At 34.8% G+C, this 19614-nt stretch overlaps 1 protein-coding gene and 1 long non-coding RNA gene across 3 annotated transcripts in view; one reads left to right on the top strand and one right to left on the bottom strand.

The window, feature by feature from the left end:
* Positions 268-19614, top strand: part of LOC109326964 — a 20674-nt gene continuing 1327 nt past the window's right edge. Inside the window, exons 1-2 of the long non-coding RNA XR_002105301.1 lie at positions 268-278; positions 6016-6020. This is a non-coding gene — a long non-coding RNA (uncharacterized LOC109326964). The remainder of the gene's footprint in view (positions 279-6015; positions 6021-19614) is intronic.
* LOC109326963 (probable ethanolamine kinase) overlaps positions 5027-19614 on the bottom strand; it is a 24319-nt gene continuing 9731 nt past the window's right edge. The window contains exons 5-11 of one of the 2 annotated variants that reach the window (XM_019559915.1): positions 15510-15632; positions 15090-15181; positions 7539-7618; positions 6898-7005; positions 6752-6818; positions 5525-5617; positions 5027-5439 (exon numbers count right to left, since the gene is read on the bottom strand). In XM_019559915.1, the coding sequence (XP_019415460.1) occupies positions 5311-5439; positions 5525-5617; positions 6752-6818; positions 6898-7005; positions 7539-7618; positions 15090-15181; positions 15510-15632 (692 nt within the window). In that variant the 3' untranslated portion in view covers positions 5027-5310. Of the gene's footprint in view, positions 5440-5524; positions 5618-6751; positions 6819-6897; positions 7006-7533; positions 7619-15089; positions 15182-15509; positions 15633-19614 lie in introns of both variants that reach the window. The other variant, XM_019559914.1, reaches the window with a different exon arrangement.

Raw genomic sequence — 19614 nt, forward strand, 5'->3', positions numbered from 1 at the left:
AAATAACAAACGAAATTCTAATAATGACAAACATAAATAAGTTGAAATCACAAAATCTTTTTCCTCCCAAGATTCTTTTACAATTTGATTGCAACAAAAATGGACAAATATGTTTAAATCTTAATCAAGTAAATTAGGTTTATTACAATATAAGCTAAAAAAAATAACAAATGAAATTTTAATAATGACAACATAAACATAAATAAATTGAAAGCAAAAGAATCTTTTTCTCCCAAGACATCATTTTGATGTTATTTTTAAAAAAAATGATTGATTCAGTAGACATGACTAGTTAGATAGACTAAGTTACCAGTTTTTTGTGCAAAATAGTTAACTTGAATTGATCTATACAATTTTGGTTTATTGATAATCAAATTTGCAACTCGGACAAGTTGGATATCTATTCTAAGTTAGATTAGTTGATCTAATCGAATTTAATAATATTATATTTATTATAACTTACACTCCACTCTAAATTCTAAATCACTCAGTAAATTCAAATACGCTAACCATAACTTGACCTTGCATGAAGGAAAAACAAGTATAACAGTATTAGTAAATATATGTTACACAACTAATTACATTCCTATATATTGAGGATTTGGGTGTAAAAATTCTACTCTCTTGATGAATTATATCAAAGAAATCTAACCCTTGTGCCAATTTTCAAATTCAAGCATGTATACTTATTGGATGTTTGTTATTTTTCGTTTCTTTCATTTTCCCTAGTTCCAAATTTCCAATCGTAGCAAGCATGCCTTTGAGCAACTCATTGTGTTCTGCATACAAGAAATGTTCATTTTCAAATACATATTTTTATGCAAAATTTTCCACTTGTTGATGCCTATGAGGCTATGCACAAAAGCCAGAGACTTTCAAAAGTTAAAACCTAGAGCCTACATGAGAGTAGGGAGAATCAAATCAAAGTTATAAGAAAAGAGCAAGTGATTGTTAAAAAGTTTGCTATAGCTTAATAAGCAACTTAATCATCTAATAGCACTTGGCTAAATTTTTAAGAGTATGCATTGTTTTATACACAATCAATATATATCTATTATTTATTTGTATTAATTTTTTTGAAAAGTCAACAATGATTAAAAATGAACGATGATTGATGAACTAACAGTTTAAAAAACTTTTACACTATACATACATTTTCCCCTCAATTTTTAAAGAGTGTAGGGGCATTTTAATAGTAAGGGAAAGAGAGCCATAAATATTTGTTGGAAAGAAAATGAAGTTCCTATCACCTAGTTAGAAATGGAATCATGGTAGGAATGCAATCCCATCTCTATTCCTTGATGGGACAAAAAGCAAAACATTAACTTTCATCAAATTAAAGAGATTTAAAGAATCCTTAGACACACTAGTAGATATATGCAGCAAATTTCTCATAGGCCTATTAGGGACCACAACATATATATATGAATAATTTGGCAAAGCACAACCATTTAGGAACTCACTATCTCAAAGGGGGTAAAGGAAGAGAAAAATGACACTTATAAGTGTTTGTGATTTATATTCCTTTATGAGAATGTTGTTGATTCTTGTTAGATGACACACACAGTATTATTTTGTTGCCTTTCATTTTCACTATTACATCATTTTTCTGAAATAAAAGAGTTGCCATCAAGCATTTATATTCTACTTTGGTGGTTAGGAGAGTTGAACTGAGTCATGAACCATTTTTCTAGCTATGCCTATATCCTAGCTAGGTGCTCCAAACATGGCTAAAATCTCCTTTCAGGGACAATGAAAACACAAATTGTGAAAAAGAAGATACTTTGTTTTTAGTGGTTTGTAATGGAAATTCAGTTATGAATTAGTATAGTTCATTTTCATTTATAACATTTTTTTATGGTAGATGCTAGATATTGAATTGAACTGATTTTTTTGTCCATTAGTTTAACCAAAGAAAATAGGACTATAGGAGTTTGTATAAATGAGTCCATTTACATTCTTAATCTGCACTATCATTCATCACATCCTTTTGAGTTATGAGAGTTGCAGAAATGGGAGTTCCTTACAGTCCAAAGCGCCCCGCGACTTAACTTCGCAATGTTTTGGACTGAAGGGAGCTCCTACTTCTTCACTTTCTCCATTTTATGTCTTCATTTCTATAAGCTCAAAGACTTGAAATTAAATGTGGTTAGTGATTTATACCATGATGCTTGAAGAACAAGTAATATAGTGTCAGTAAGTTTAGATTTTCAATTCTTTACCATTTTAACTCATACCCCTTAATCATGTTGCTTTGTGCCTTACCAATTCCATCAAAAGAGACTAATATGTATTAACCAAATGATTCATCACATATTTCTAAGACTTGTATTTCTTTGCTTCTTTGTTTATGCTTTGAGATATTCAGGCCAATATTGCTTCATTTTCTTTTATATTTTGATTTTGATGCAGTTCCTGTTTCCCCTCCCCACCTTTAACTCAGTGTTTTAAATTATATCCCTCAATAATAATTGTGGCCGTAATATTGTGGTTCCGGGAGTGTCCGCAACGGGCATCGTGTAAGCTGCATTTTCCACAGGACAACTCCTGTGCTTTACTTTTAACATTGCAAAATATATTCTGTTCAGAGAACAAAGTTGTTCAAAAGTTGTGTAGAATAATAGTTCACAAAACATTTTCGATTCTAAATCCATTTATCTCTTCAAATACAGGTCTGAATTGCTAAAGGAAAATTATTCTGTCTCACTCATGCAGTGGAGAAAATCCAGATTTTTAAGGTACAAATCCAGCCCACTAGACTCTTAAAGCGATCAATTGATATTCAGTCGAGTCGAGAATTCTCAACTTAGGTCTCGAGGATTTGATTACATGATCCCTAGAGCACAAGTAAGCAACCTTACTTTTGTGCGGAGACTCACATATTCAATACTACCACAAATTATCATCTTCATGTTTTGACTTCTCTTTCTTTCTTAATTAACCTTAAAGGCTTCTCTTTCACAAAGTAACTAACATAACCGTTGCAAATAGCTCACAGTTTATGAATATTCAATTTTGTCACGAAATTATCATGTTCTTGTTTTGACTTCTCTTTCTTTCTAAAATTAACTTTGAAAACTTGTCTTCTTGTGACATTTAAATACCTCATCTTCTGTCTGAGACAGTACAGTATGACCTTAGAATTAGATTTAGTATGTATATTTAGTAAGAAAATATAATAATAGTACATGGTTAAGCTTGCCAGAGTTTTACATTGACACTATTTTCTGTTTTAAAATTCTTTGATTTTTCAATTCTGTTAGAGCTGCTGGTGGAATTATTGCAATGAACCACCCCACATTCACAAATGAAATGAATGAAAGAGAAAACTAAAATAAAAAATTGATTGAATTAAACCGTATCAATATATACTATAGGTATATGATCATTTTTTGAAGTATGTATGCTTCTTAAATTGCTACTGATGGTTGGAGATGACCAAAAAAACCTGACTGGTGTAGGCATGAAAATACCCCTAATGGGTACTGCAATAATAGCTTAGAGATGAAAATGACTTTTATAATATTAGTTTCATACCTATTTGCATATTTATAAATTTATTTTTTAATTAAATACTTTTATATATTATATATTTTAAGATTATATATTTTTTACTTTATTATTATTTCATAATAAATTTTAGTGTTTGGACAATAATCATAAATTTATCATATACATACTTTATTATTTATATATAATTATTTTTATGTATTGATTATTATAAAATATAAATAAAATTGAAAAATCATTGAGTATCCACATATACTCACTACCAATACCATACCCCAAATAGTGCAAATATAGACATGGGTAAGCAATCCTATACATCCCAGCCTCTTATCATTCTTAATCGGGGTCTAACATATCTAATAGTAAAATCCTATCTAAATTTGATTTTTACAATTTGGAAGATATGATTAAATTTTTGCAGGAGTGCATGTATTGAGAGATGATTGTCTAAGGTGCTCATTTGAGTCCTTTTCTCCCTAAATTATAGAAGTCAACCCTCAAATTGTCTAAGGAGAATAGATTTAATGGAGTTTAGCCTAATTAGTAGAGGCAGATGGAAACCAAGATAAATCATATATGAAATAATTAGAAAAGATTTAGAGATTAGTATTTTGTCAATAATTATGACTTATGATAAAACATTATGATGTCATTCAATCCATATAACTAATTATACGTAATGAGATTAAAGTTTGGTTGCTAGAAGAAATACATGGTTCTACTTCAAGTGGCAACATGTTATTGTGTGGTGGTTGAGCTTGTAGAATCAAGTCAATATGTTCTAAGAAGAAATATTATAATATCATCCATCAATCTCATAAGTATTATACTAGATCCTATCAATCAAATCACTTTTTGTGATGGAGGGTTTTATGATGAATCCATTGCTTCTATATAACTTACTCTCAACCCTCTCTTTTTTTAACAGATTGAGAACCCTTTTTTTTACTTAAAAAGAGGTCAATAGATATTGGATGATGCATGTACACATAAAAATAGACAAATATAGTAAGACATTATCACTTCTAAAGTCATTCTTCTTTTCAAAGTTTTCATTTCATGTAACTTATATGGTTGTTTTAGTGATCTCTTTATGAATTGATTTTTTTTTGAAGATAATGAATGAAATAAAAGGACTTGAAGTCGTAAAATACAATTATAAAATTACTCCTAAGTCTTCTATTTCTCTCTTTTGATGTAAAAATCAACTCTCATACAAATCCTAAAACCATTTAATAGATTTAAGCAATAAAAAGTCTTCAAACGACTCTTGACAGATATAACATTTCAACCACTTCCATAGTTTGATACACACATACGTATGCATTGCATATTGAGAAAGGGTGATAATTGTAATATCTAGTTATATACCAAAAAAATAATAGTCAGTCAATGCTTCATTACATTATTCTTCCACTTGTAAGGTTTTCAGCTCAGAACTCAAACACAACTGCATCTAATGCAATTACTTACTGAAGTTCTCAAGTGTGCTGATCATTGATTGGAAAAAAAAACCAAAGGGATAGTAAAGATTACATTCATAGCAGACCAAAATTTGTAGCTGTCATGATACCAGCAAAAGAATAGTAGATAAGTTACATAGCCAAAGTTTCAGGATTACAACAATAAAAGGGCATAAGAGCCTCTAAATCTCAAACTAAATGTTTAAATTTACCATTATTGCCAAGAGCGTCTACAAAAGATATTTAACACATACATCTAACTACAAGAATCTGGAGCCCTCACTGCTACAAACTTGACATACAAAAAACAAATAATGATTGAATAAACATAATGAATCTACTCATTCTTGAATCCTGAAAGATAGGATTGCGCCAGCGAGAGGCACTTCTCTTTCTGCCTTTTGTACTCATTGTATCGAAGGAAAAAGTAACTGAGATAATCGAAATCGATCGGGGACATTTTTGCCTGCTTAGCATGAAAAGAAATATTACCAGCCACATATCATCTGTCTAAGGAAGTATAACAAGCATGAAAAGCAGAAATAAATTACCTGAATTAGTCCCCACAAAGCCCAGAGAAGGTGCGAGGCCAGTACATATGTGTTCGTCTCAACATAGAGAGTTTCGAGATCTTTCTCAGACACCTGCATTATATATAAGTAAATAATGATATTACAAAATTAGCAAATAAGAGGGGAAGAACCAACCAAAAACTACTTTACCAAGCAATATTCATGGGTCATGGCAACCAAATATATCTGATGCATTAAAAGGTGCAGTAAGCATATGCAAACCAGCAACAGCATGCATCAACCCAACATTAAAATATAATGCTAACCAAAAATAGTTAAAGCATGAAACACCAAAAGACTAGAACCTAGAGTGACCAAGCAATGCTGGAAAACCTCAACATATTTTGGGGTAACATGCAATCACTGCCACTAGCCAAAACATGATTCGTTATGTAGCAATTTGACAATTTCCATTCACAGCGAGTTAAATAGATTAAAAAAAGAGTATAATATCTTTAGTTCCCATAAAGCAAGGGTCTTTTGATTTTAGCCCTTGTAAGCTCGTTTATTTTGATTATAGTCCCATTGTGGCAGTGTTTGTTTGTTTTGGATTTGGTCCATGCTATGTGTTGACATTTTGGATTTGGTCCATGTGATGTGTTGATGTTTGGAATTTAGTCACTGTAATGTGTTGATGTTTGGAATTTAGTCACTGTAATGTGTTGATGTTCTGGATTTGGTCCCTATAATATATTTGGGTTTTGAATTTTGTCCGTCACAGAGCACTTAACAATCCAGCTAAAGAATAAGGACTAAAATCAAAACAAATGAGTTTATAGGGACTCTAACCAAATAAATAATTTTAGAATTGCCAAAATAAAAAAGACCCCTACTTTACAAAGGACTAAACATATTTATGCCAGAATTATAATAAATAAAAAAAGAGGAGCTGCGTCTCTAATAATCAGGCAACGCAACAGACCATTAGAGAAAAACCCATCAAGATCCAATACTATACGAACCAGAAATTTAATCACAATACCAGCACATGTTAAGCACCTAATATCTCTGTCATAGTGAATTTCTCTTTTTTTTAATCTAAAAAGGCCAAAAAATAAAAACTTAGAACTATCTTGGTCCCAAGCAAGACAGATGCCATATTGTACATAAGATGATCATGGCCATACTTGATTAACTATCCATCACCAATCATGAGACAATGAAGTAAAATACAATTTTAAATATTTAAAATCATTCCCTGTGTACCTCGTGTGGTCTGTCAGGTTGTATATAATGCCTGAAAAAATGGTATTGTTCATTCTTATTTGGGTACCTGCAATAAAACTTTGCTTAAGAGCTAACAAACAAATCATGACTTAACAATAGAAGAGAAGCAAGCATAAAGAACTTACAAGTTGTAGTCACATTCAAAGCCAGCATATTCTGCAAAGTGGTTTGCTATATCAAAGCCTCTGTAGTTGTATGATGCATATTCATAATCAATGAAGTATAGTTTATCTGCAGAATTTTCAGAAAAAATCAAGAAGATTTGAAGATGAGAAATAAATAAGTTAATAAGTTGGGTACCTAAGCATTCTCTCTTTACATGCACTACACTAATCCTTCTGCCAAATGCCAATTCCAGATGCATTTCTGTCTCTAATACTTTGATATTATTATTAACATTACCGATGTCAAACAAGCTTAGTAGATTTTGTTCACAAGTAACCCATTTCTTCTTTTTAAACTCCTTAACACGGAAAATGGGAGCTATTATGTCGAGCTCATAGTCCAAAATTTAAAGTAATTTTGCACTCAACCATTCGGAAGCTATTATGGCAAAGTTTGAAGAAAAACTTAGATACAAGAACTTCTATTTGATAAGCAATGCAACACCTTTATGTTTAAGCAACTATTGGTTCATGAATACGTATATACAAAATGGCATACATATGAAGTTACTAATCTACCATTACCAAATTATGCTTTGACATGTCTAATCACAGGGTGGAAGCACAAACATGGTTATAGTCATGGTATGTAAGTACCTTCTTCATCATTAATCATCATATTTCCAGAAAGCAAGTCATTGTGAGAAAAAATTACAGGAGAATTTAGATGGTCACTCAATCCCTGTTTCAAAATAAAAGATAATCCTGATAAGAGAAGAAACTATTGACAAACATCAAATGCTTCAATCACTACTACTGATTCAACCTTTTTTAAAAAATTCAGTCATTCATAATCATATTTCATATGCTACCTTCATGAACAAAATTTAAGGGAATCACATACTCTTTGCCTTTTTTTTATGGTGAAATATAGTAGGTGGAACTATTATGTTTTCTTTATTCATGAGGGTTTCTTATCCTATTGTATTTGTACTATACCAAGAAAGGGTTATGGATGAAGGTTTTGGGAGGCATAAGAAAGTGCTAATAATATGTTAGATAAGATGGTCATATGAATTGGGAAGATAGCAAATGAGACATTAGGTACTAGCGGTTTTGAACTAAATGGTAAAGAATCATGGTGGTGGAATAAAACCATCCAAGACAAAGTTAAGGTGAAAGGAGAATGTTATAAAGCATGATCTTATGTAAAAATATTGAAAGTTGGGAAAAATACAAAGCGGGTAAGAAATGCGCTAAGAAAGTAGTGAAGAAAGCGAGAGATAAAATCTACAATGAGTTATACAAATTGCTAGATAACAAGGGAGGGGAAAATAGTGTCTATAGGCTTGCAGAAGATAAGGAAAGAAAGATGATAGAATTAGGGGAAGGCCTAGACCTCCTATTACTAGAGTATATGTAAGGCGCCAACATGGCACCAAGGGGAATAAGTAACTCTCTATAACTAACTTTGTGAAAGTTAGTTACAGAAAGAAGGGGATAAATAGCAAGCTAGAAAGCATTAAGGGTAGTTTTTGGGAAAATTAGAAGTGGTAACTTACTGATTCAGGGAATCAGTAGGAGAAATTGTAGTTCTTATCTCCCTCTTGTAGTTCTTCAATTCAATAAATGAAATAAGGATTTAGGGTTTCCTAATCCCGAAGTAATTCATTTCATTCTTTCTAAAATTCTTCTTATTCTTTCTCTAATTCATTACCAATTTTAACACTAGTATCAGAGCATCATTTCTGGTGCCCTAAAAATCCACACAATCTTGGTGTTGCATATGAGGACGAGGAGTATAGCACGATCCAATGATGATTGGGAACATGAAAGAGAAGAGATACGAATTAGGCTAGAATTAGTAGAAGCTCAGGAAAAAAAACATGAAGATCAAATTGCAAAGCTAGTGACTAGGGTTGGCCAAAACCGTAATTACAACAGCCCTATCCATGAAGGAGTGGGGAGCAATGGAGGAGGAAGTGAAGAAACGAGTCACACAAGGAGAAATGGAGGAAATTGGAAATCCCAATTTTTGCTCGAGAAGATGCATTTGGGTGGACACACAGGTTAGAACGATACTTTCACTTGAAAGAAGTTATAGAGGAGGAGAAGATGCAGACCAAAGTTATGGCTCTGGAAGGGAAAGTACTGAGCTGGTATCACTGGTGGGAGAAGTGCAATCGAAGCCTGAATTGGGAGGAATTCAAAATAGCTGTAATTCGAAGGTTTCAACCTTCCATGATCCAAAATCCTTTTGAGCAATTACTTTCCCTCAAACAAACAAGGATTGTAGAGGAATATGTGGAGGATTTCGAGAAGTATGTTCGGGCATTGAGATCTATAGATCAAGAATTTGTGAGAGGAATATTCTTGAATGGGCTGAAGGAGGAGCTTCAAGCAGAGGTAAAATTGTATGAGTTGAATTCCTTATCTGAAATTATTCAAAAACTATTGCTGATTGAGCAGAAGAATGTCCTACTTAGTAAGAAGAGTAATTCCAGCTATAATCCCAAACCTTATCGGATTGCAAGGCATAGTCCATGTACAAAGACTATCACAATGTTATCAAAGGCAAGTGGGGATAGGAGAGGGGAGAGTTCAGGTAGCAATGAGGCTATCAGAAGTGCTAACATGAATCAAGGGGGAGAAGGAATAAAGACTAGAGGAGGAGAGTTTAAACATCTGACTAGTGCTGAGATCAGGGAGAAGGGGTTATGCTTTAGATGTGATGAATCCTATAATAGGAAGCACAAGTGCAAGAACAGACAGTTCATGATGATTCTATTGGAAGAGGAGTTAGATATCAATGAAGAATTGTTGCACTCATTCAACTCTTTGCATCTGTCTTTATGCTCCGTGTCTAGTTTCACCACTACCAGGTCATGGAAGGTTGAAGGGCAAGTGAAGGAGGAGTCAGTGATCACACTGATTGATTTTGGAACCTCCCACAATTTCATAGCTTCTAAACTGGTGGAGAAATTGCAGTTGACAGTGGCGGACACCCCTCCTTATTTTGTAGAGGTAGGGGATGGCCACAAAGTGAGATATAAAGGAAAATGTGTCCAACTCAAATTCCAAATGCAACAGTTGCAGAAGCACGAGACTTTTATCTGTTTACTTTGAAAGGAGTTAATATGGTGTTAGAGTTAAATTGGTTGGCAAGTTTAAGAGAAATTAAGGTTGACTTTGAGAAGTTGGAACTCACTGTGAAAAAAGGGGAGATGCAGATCAGAATATTTGGGAATCCAGCCCTGCCCAGGACAGAACTCCCATATGGAGCTTTGATGCAAGTCTTAAAGGAGGAAGGAGATGGATTATTGATTCAGTGTGAATCACACAATAGAGATGCATAATCCCAAATGCCTAAGTCTATACTTATCCTGAGATTGTAGGAAGAGATTGCAGACTTATTTTCATATCTTAAGGAGCTTCCCCTCAGTAGAAGGCAAGATCATGCAATACATCTGACAGAAGGGGCCTCAATTTCCAATCTAAGGCCTTACAAGTACCCTCATTATCAGAAGACAAAAATAGAGAGGTTAGTAGGGGAGATGCTTGATTCTGGAGTAATTAGTTATAGTGTTAGTCCCTATTCTAGTCCTATCATCCTGGTTAAGAAAAAATATGGGGGATGGGGGTTTTGTGATGATTATCGTGCCTTAAACAAGATAACCATACCTAATAAGTTCTCTATCCTATTATAGAGGAATTATTGGATGAGCTTGGAGGAGCCACTATTTTCACTAAGTTGGCTTTGAAATCAGGGTACCATCAAATCAGGATGAGAGAGACTGATATTGAAAAAACAACTTTCAGGACACATGAAGGTCACTATGAATTTGTGGTGATGCCATTTGGCTTAACCAATGCACCTTCCACATTCCAGGCTATCATGAATGAGGTTTTGAGACCTTTCCTGAGGCATTTTCCTTTGGTTATCTTTGATGATATTCTAGTCTATAGCAGAAATGAGGAAGCATTGAGGGTCAATTCTCTGAAAGTCAACAAAAAGAAATGCAATTTTGCCAAATCCAGATTGGAATATTTAGCCATATCATTTCTGACTCAAGAGTAGCAGCTGATCCATCAAAGGTAGATACCATGAGTTATTGGCATGTTCCTAAGGATTTGAAGAGTTTGGAAGGATTCGTAGGTCTCACAGGCTATTACAGGAGGTTTGTACAAAACTATGGCAAGATAGGTAAGTCTTTGAGTGAGTTGTTAAAAAATGATAGCTTTTTGTGGAGTGAGGATGCTACTTTAGCTTTTCAAACACTAAAAAAAGTTATGATCGATTTACCTCTATTAGCAATCCCTGACTTTGCTAAGACATTTGTGGTTAAGCCTGACGTGTCTAGCAAAGGGTTGGGGTTGTGTTTGATGTAAGAAGGGAGACCTTTGGCATTTTGGAGTATATGATCGTCTACCAGGGCTCAACTCAAATCTGTTTATGAAATAGAGCTGATAGTGTTGGTGCGAGCTATCCAAAAATGGAAGCATTATGTGATGGGTAGGCATTTTGTAATCAAGACTGATCAAATGAGTCTGAAATTCCTCACAGATCAAAGACTTTTTAGTGAGGAGCAATTCAAACGGGAAGTGAAGTTAATTGGCTTAGATTTTGAGATCCAATTCAAACCAGGGAAGGACAATTCAGTAGCATATGCATTTTCAAGGAAGGCATGTATTGCTGTTTCTATGATCAATCTAGCATATACTGATGATTGGTTTCAAGAAGTCCAACAAGATCCTAAGTGCCAGAAGGTAATTCAAGACCTAGCCTATGACCCTAACTCTCATTGAGGTTTCCAATTTCAATCTGGCATATTACTATATAAAGGGAGGTTGGTGTTGTCTAAAGTTTCTAATAAAATCCCTTTAATCCTAGCTGAATGTAATAACATGTTTCTGGAGGCCACTCTAGATTCTTCAGAACCTACAAAAGAGTCTCTAGCTTCTTTTATTGGGAGGGAATAGGGACTTATGTGAAACAATATGTTGAAGTCTGTGATGTATGCCAAAGGCAGAAATACTCAACCTTGACTCTTGGAGGACATTTGCAGCCTTTGCCAATACCAACTCAGGTATGGCATGACATTTTCATGGATTTCATTTCAGGATTGCCAAGATCCAAGGGTAAGGATACAATATTTGTAGTGGTGAATAGGCTAACCTAGTATGCCCACTTTTATCCATTGGGCCATCCTTTCACTGCTAAGGATGCGACAACCATTTTTGTGAATGAGGTAGTTCGTTTATATGGTTTTCCTGTCACAATAGTTTCAGAAAGGGAACAAATTTTTTGAGTAAGTTTTGGCAAGAGTTATTCATATTGGTTGGTACCAAATTAAAATATAGCACTATTTACTACCTCAGACAGATGGCCAAACTGAGGTGGTAAGCAGGAGCTTGGAGACATCTTAGGTGTTATGTTGGGCCTAACAAAAAAATAGTGAGTGGGTTGGCTGCCCTGGGCAGAGTTTTGGTTCAACACTACTTACAATGTTTCTGTAGGTATGACACCTTTCAAAGCCTTACATGGAAGAGACTCTCCAACTTTGATTGAAGGGTACACTTTCACCTCTAATGTAGAAGAAGTCAACCAACTATTGATCTCAAGGGATTTGATTTTGCAAGAACTGCAACAGAATTTACTCAGGGTACAAGATTTAATGAAGGCATAAGTCAATAAACATAGAAGGTAAGTTGAGTTTGAAGAGGGAGATTAGGTGTTTCTAAAACTTCTGCCCTACAAACTAAAATCTTTAGGGAGACCAGTAGCTATATTGTCTACTAAATTCTATGGTCCCTATCAAATTATGGAAAGGATTGGATTAGTGGCTTATAGATTGGATTTGCCTGCTCAGGCCAGAATTCACCTAATTTTTCATGCATCTCTCTTAAAGAAGTCTCTCAAACCAATGAGATCAGTTGCCTTTATGTGACAACTCTTTGGAATTGGTCAGTCAACTTCAAGAAGCTTTTCCTCAATTTCCCCTTGAGGATAAGATGGCTCTTTTGGAGGGAGAATTGATAGAATTGGGGGAAGGCCTAGACCTCCTATTACTTGAGTATATGTAAGGCGCCAACATGGCACCAAGGGGAATAACTAACTCTCTATAACTAACTTTCTGAAAGTTCGTTACAGAAAGAAGGGGATAAATAGCAAGATAGAAAGCATTAAGGGTAGTTTTTGGGAAAATTAGAAGTGGTAACTTACTGATTCAGAAAATCAGTAGGAGAAATTGTAGTTCTTATCTCCTTGTAATTCTTCTCTTCAATCAATGAAATTAGGATTTAGGGTTTCCTAATCCTGAAATAGTTCATTCCATTCTTTCTAAAATTCTTCTTATTCTCTCTCTAATTTATTACCAGTTTTAACAAAAGACAAAAGACTTGGACCAAGTAAAATGCATTATAGATGAAGATGAAAAGACCTTGGTTGAAGGACAAAGATGGGCGGCCCACGCACAAGGCTCCCTTCAGTGGAACATGGGTTGGTAGATGTATCACAGCCTTACTACTACAAGCTGAGAGACTGTTTTCAGGATTTGAACTCATGACTTCATGGTTGAATGACAAAAATATTATATAGGATGTGTGAGCATATTAGACAAGATAAGATTATGAATAAATGCATCAGGGAGAAAGTTGTGATAACTCTTATTGTAGAAAATGCTAAAATCACATCTTAGGTGGTTTATGCATGTGTGGTGGAGACTAATAAAAACCCAACTAAGGAGAGTAGATCAAATAGAGGTTAGTCCAATTTTTAGAGGCAAAGAGAGGCCAAGAAAAAACATAAGCAAAATGATTAGGAAAGATTTAAAGATCAATGTTTTGTCAACAAACATGATTTATGATGTAGCACTATGGTGTCGTTCGATCCATGTAGCTGACCCCACCTAGTACAACTAAGGCTTCGTTGTTGCATTTTTACTATTCTCTTCTAACATAACAAATTCTTCTTTTATCAAAAAAAAATAAGATGGAAAAGGATGGTATTATATCCCTAAGCCTAGACAAAAGGCCCCTTTGTTTCTCCTCTCCTAATATTATGGTTGGAGTATTTATTAAAAGTGATTGGATATTAACAGGAAAAAAAGATGGCAAGAGCAACGACTTTAGGCATAAATATAAATCTATAAAATCAAATTATTTAGAATTGGACCTCCCAAGCGTTGAATCGCACGATTCAATGCTTTTCATGGTGAAAACCGTGTTGAAACGGGCAAAAAAACGAACCAGTGGCGGAGCGACGTGTTGGAGCTTCGAATCGCAGAATCCCTGCGCGTTTTCGAGTTGAGGAAGAAGACAGTTGTTTCAACCTAACTTCTGCATTTTCGGATTTGTTTTGACCCGGGTTCTGGCCCAACCCATTTTTAACCTAATTTTAAGTCCAGCCCGTTTTTTTTTAAAACTTAACCCTTACATCTTCAACCACCCAAATTGAAATCCTTCACCTCCAAATTCATAAACCCTTCACCTCCAAATTCATAAACCTTTCACCTCTTTTTATACCGCTGCTGCCACATGGGGGAACTCTGCATTTTATCAAAAATTCATTTGCCCATTTCTATAAAAATCATATTGCACTACTTCTTCATTCATCTCTTCTTCTCAAATAGTACATCAACAACAAGGTTGTCACCTCTTTCTATACCGTTGCTGCCACATGGGGGAACTCTGCATTTTATCAAAAATTCATTTGCCCATTTCTATAAAAATCATATTTCACTACTTCTTCATTCATCTCTTCTTCTCAAATAGTACATCAACAACAAGGTTGTGTTCTTTCACCCAGTATAATGTTAATTTGACTTTTGTTTTTTAACAATATAATGTTTTTTAATAGTAAGTGCTCTTTCAACCCCCTCTTATTAGTATTTTGGTGTGACTTTTGATTTGACAATATAACGTTAATTTGACTTATTATTTATGATTTTCTAAGTTCTTATCTATGTTATTATTTTAAGTGTATACATATATATATATGTGTGTCTTTTTTTAATGTAACTTTGTATTTTAAGTCGAGCTACGCTTCATGTTACACTCCACCGCTTCTACGATCCTACCCACCTTCCCGCTCCAAGGTTGACTCTACGCTTTAACAATCTTGGTGGTGGTAATTTATGTTCATTTTCACTCCAGCATTACAATGAATAAATACAAAGATGACAGGTCAAGAAATATATAGAAAGAGCTAGTACCTTGAGCTGAACAATGCCATCACGGATTTCCGTGAATGAAATTGTCTCATAAGTTTTCTGCATTTCGCTATCATCAAATTCAAGAACAGATGCTGCAAAAGAAAACAAAAGAAACGAGAATTCAAATAAAAGTAATACCAACATTGAGAACCTTCAATGTCAACCAGTTGACAAGGCATAATACATCATTCTAGTACCACAAGCTATTTCTCTCAAACTTCAAATCAGCAAAAGTATTCAAAGTAAGAAGCTGACGGGGAGTTCAAAACTTTGGCCAAACACAAAAGCCATGTCAAAACTCTAGAACTCAATCATAAGAAATCAAATTCACTTCAAATAAAATTAAAGATGCAACTAGAGCAAAAGAAAGAGAAATGGACAAAGACCACATTAGCTACATGGAAAAAAAATATGAAGGACCTTTCTCAAAGAACTTCCAGATATCATTCCATAATTGAGGTTCCTTAGAACCGGGAATTTCCACGTGATGAAATCTCTTCAACTCCATGGCTATTTTAGCAGCTATCTTCGACTCCCGAATATCTGCAATGGAGAAAAAGCATTAATGATGCCAATAAACAGGTTGTGGTTCTAGAGGTTTTCAAAACCACATGTGGTTGAATGAAAGCCAAATTTAGATTTGAAGCTCTATACAATGATCATTAGATATATAGCAAAGATGGAAATATTAGAATTATATAGTGTTGATTGAATAAAAAAGATGGGCATGATAACAAAGTATCATAATAATTTACTAATGATGAGAACTTCAGCTTAGAGCCATCTCTTGGTAAATAAATAGAAGCATTGCCATTGAGTCTAAAGTTTATGAAGGTGAGTTCAAAATTCCCACATTTATAGGCTAACTAACTGATTCTAACTGCTTCACTGGCTAGGCCTAACTAACAGACACCCATTCTTATTTTTCTCTTGTATACTTTCCTAACATGGCCTGTTCCTAACAATACTCCCCCTGAAACATTCACCTTGTCCTCAAGGTGAGGAGCAAGTGAGCTCTGAAAACCAAAATGCCCATGGTTCCACTGATTGAAACATGATGGCACAGCTGTAGATGAAATATACAAATTCCCCCAGGCTCCCATTCCCAGTGCACTGCACCTATGGGAGTAGATAAAATCTCCACAGTGTATCTGTTGCCCTTATTTTTACTAGAGATTGTAGAATGGAATGGGGCAGCTTCCCCTTGTAGCATTTGATCCTTGCCCTCCACTGTCAGTTGAATCGCTAAACCTTTGAAGTTGATCTAGATTTCTCCACTAAGACCTGACCAAATTAAGGTGGATTCCCTCTCACTATAACAGCCTTATCTGTAGTTTCTCGTCTTCCATTGATTTCTCCTAAATTTTGGATATGATGACCAACTGACACATCACTATTTTCCTCCTCCACCTCAATCTTCTTTCCCATATTATTGGCCTCAAGCATCACAGCTAGGCCCGTCTTGGTTTCTGTCTCAGGTTCTAAGATCTTTTCTTGGTTTGTAACTGGTTCAAAGATTTCTGGCAGCAACTGCTCCCGTTCATCTTCCCCTGCTGATTGCCTTAACTCTTAACCTCAATAGTAGTTTGTATAGGTTCTATATCTTCAAAGGCTGGAATATCTGGATCAGTGCCAGTCGGAAGTCCACCCACAAAAAGTTCTGTGAACATAACTCCCACCATTGTAACCACCATCACTGTCTCTCCATAGCCACCATTGTAGCATGGACCATTTCCTGATTAGTCACCCCAATCAGATCAAAATATATTTCTACTCGTCTCACTCATCCATTTGCATCTTCCCAAAAAAACAGTGGAATCTTCAATTTTTGCCATTTCTCCTCTCTTGTCTCAAATCTTGATTCCGATTTTGCTTCCGAGTCAGTTCGATCACCAATATAGCCATTGGTATTGTGTGATAGACTCCCACCATTTCTTTGAGCCTTACATTTCTTGTCCTTCTTGATCAACATCGAGTCACAAGATCACTGTCTAATACTTGCGCTCCAAGAACTCCAATATTGCATCCATTCTTGTGTGCACTACGTGAGTTCTGCCCAGGATCTGATTGCTCTGATACACTTTAAAGGGATGAAAAAAATATATCTGAATGGCTTGACTAGTTTGTCTACTGAACTTCTCTATTTATAATACAAGGATACAAGCATAAATCCTTTGACTTTAGAGAAAAAAATCAAAGAGATAATTACATAATCATCATATCCTAATCAATAACAGAATTGGATAATGATAACATCAATCTTAACAAATCTCAACACTCCTCCTCAAGTTGGTGAGTATATGTCTAATGCATCCAGCCTGTCACATATATGATATTCTAGGACCTCATAGAGATTGGTAAAAATATATGCTAATTGATCCTTAGAACTCACAAATGATATATTGATCTCTCCCTCAATGACAGTCAACCTCTATATGTTTTGTTTGTTAATATAATATATTTTGACATTGGCTTAGATATAAGTCATTTATATCTTGTACCCTTTTCTGCATATATTGTTGTGCCTATGGAAACACTAGCTTTCTCTTCTTTTTGATGAAGTCAGAAAGGGGAGAAAAGTTGAAGATTTGTATTTTCTGGATTTAATTTTTCAGGGTACATATTAAAAAATAAAGGAGGAGCATACAAGATAGGAGAATCATACTCAAGTCAACATGTCAAAATCATATCAAGTATGCAAAATCAGAAAACTTATCTTTGAAGAAGATCTTAGTTTGTCATTATCAAAAAGGGAGAGATTGTAAATGAGATACTTGTAACACCCATTTTCCTACCGTGAAAATAATATTACATACAAGATCGTTGAATACATTCTTGGTTAATTATAATTTATGTCTGAAAAATCAGATATATTTTTTTCTTTTAACGAACTTCATGTTTTCACTATCATTTCTATATTGTACTTGTAAGAAAATGAAGAAAAATAAGAAGAGAGAAGAGAAAGAGAGAGAACAGTTACTGTAACTAACTTTAGGTTAGTTATTTTCTGTTTTTGGAATCTTATTAGATGAGTGCTTACTCAATCCTATTTATAGGAGAATAGAGGCACATTAGGGCATAACTGTTTTGTACAATCAGTTTTGCCATCTGGCAATATTAACTATTATAATATACCCCCCTGAAAAAGGAACTCCCCTTTTTCTACAACAGCAAAGAAAAAGGCAACAATGATTTAGATACACTTATTAGTTAGGGACAAGGCATCTGTCACTCTAAGGGATTTTCTCATTGAAAGGAACTTGGATGTTGACAGAGGCTTTGTTAGGACATCTGCAGTTTGATGTTCTGATGGAATATGCTTTACTTGAAGAGCCTTTGATTGGATTCTGTCTCTTACAAAGAACAGGTCCAGTTCAATGTGCTTTGTCCTGTTGTGAGGGACAGGGTTGTGAGCCATGGCAATAGTGCTAAGGTTATCACAGAGAACCAGAGGAGTTTGATATTTGTATTGTAACTCTGAGAAAAGAGATTCAATCCAGATCACTTCTTGAGTAGCCAGAGCCAAGCTTCTGTACTCAGCCTCTGTACTAGACCTGGAAATGGTTTGTTGCTTCTTTGACCACCAAGTGACAATATTTGGTCCAACAAAGATGCAAGCTCCTGAGATGGATTTTCTGTCATCAAGGTCTGAGGCCCAATCAGCATCACAGCAAGCCATGATAGGAATAGGAGTAGAAGAAACAGCAGGCTTGATGTGTAGACCTAAGGAGGATGACCCTTGTAAATATCTCAGGATTCTCTTCACTGCACTCCAGTGCTGAAGCAGGGGTTTGCTCATGAATTGGCAGACTTTATTTACACTGAATGCTAGATCTGGTCTAGTTACAGTAGCATACTGCAGAGCACCTACAATAGACCTGTATAGAGTAGGATCTTCAAACTGTTCTGAACCAGACTTGGTTAATTTGCAGGAAGTTCCCATAGGTGTAGGAGTAGATTTGGCAGTGTTCATATTAGCCCTTAGTAGAAGGTCTCTGATATATTTGGATTGAGAGAGAAAAAGGGAACCATCAGTGAGGTGTTTAACTTCTATTCCAAGAAAGTAGTCAAGAGAGCCAAGCTTTTTGAGAGCAAAACTATTGCTGAGTTTGTCAATAACTCTGTGAACTTGAGAGGTAGAGGATCTAGTGACTATAATGTCATCAACATAAACCAGAACAAACACCTTGTATGTAGGAGTAATTTGAATAAACAGAGAATTATCACATTTGCTGATATGAAAACCAAGTTGAGCTAAAGTACCTTTTAGTTTTTCAAACCACTGTCTAGGTGCTTGTTTCAGACCATATAGGGCTTTGTGAAGCTTGCACACGAAAATGAAGAAAAATAAGAAGAGAGAAGAGAAAGAGAGAGAACAGTTACTGTAACTAACTTTAGGTTAGTTATTTTCTGTTTTTAGAATCTTATTAGATGAGTGCTTACTCAATCCTATTTATAGGAGAATAGAGGCACATTAGGGCATAACTGTTTTGTACAATCAGTTTTGCCATCTGGCAATATTAAC

This window comes from Lupinus angustifolius, chromosome LG14 (assembly GCF_001865875.1).
Source record: "Lupinus angustifolius cultivar Tanjil chromosome LG14, LupAngTanjil_v1.0, whole genome shotgun sequence".
NCBI classification, from domain to species: domain Eukaryota; kingdom Viridiplantae; phylum Streptophyta; class Magnoliopsida; order Fabales; family Fabaceae; genus Lupinus; species Lupinus angustifolius.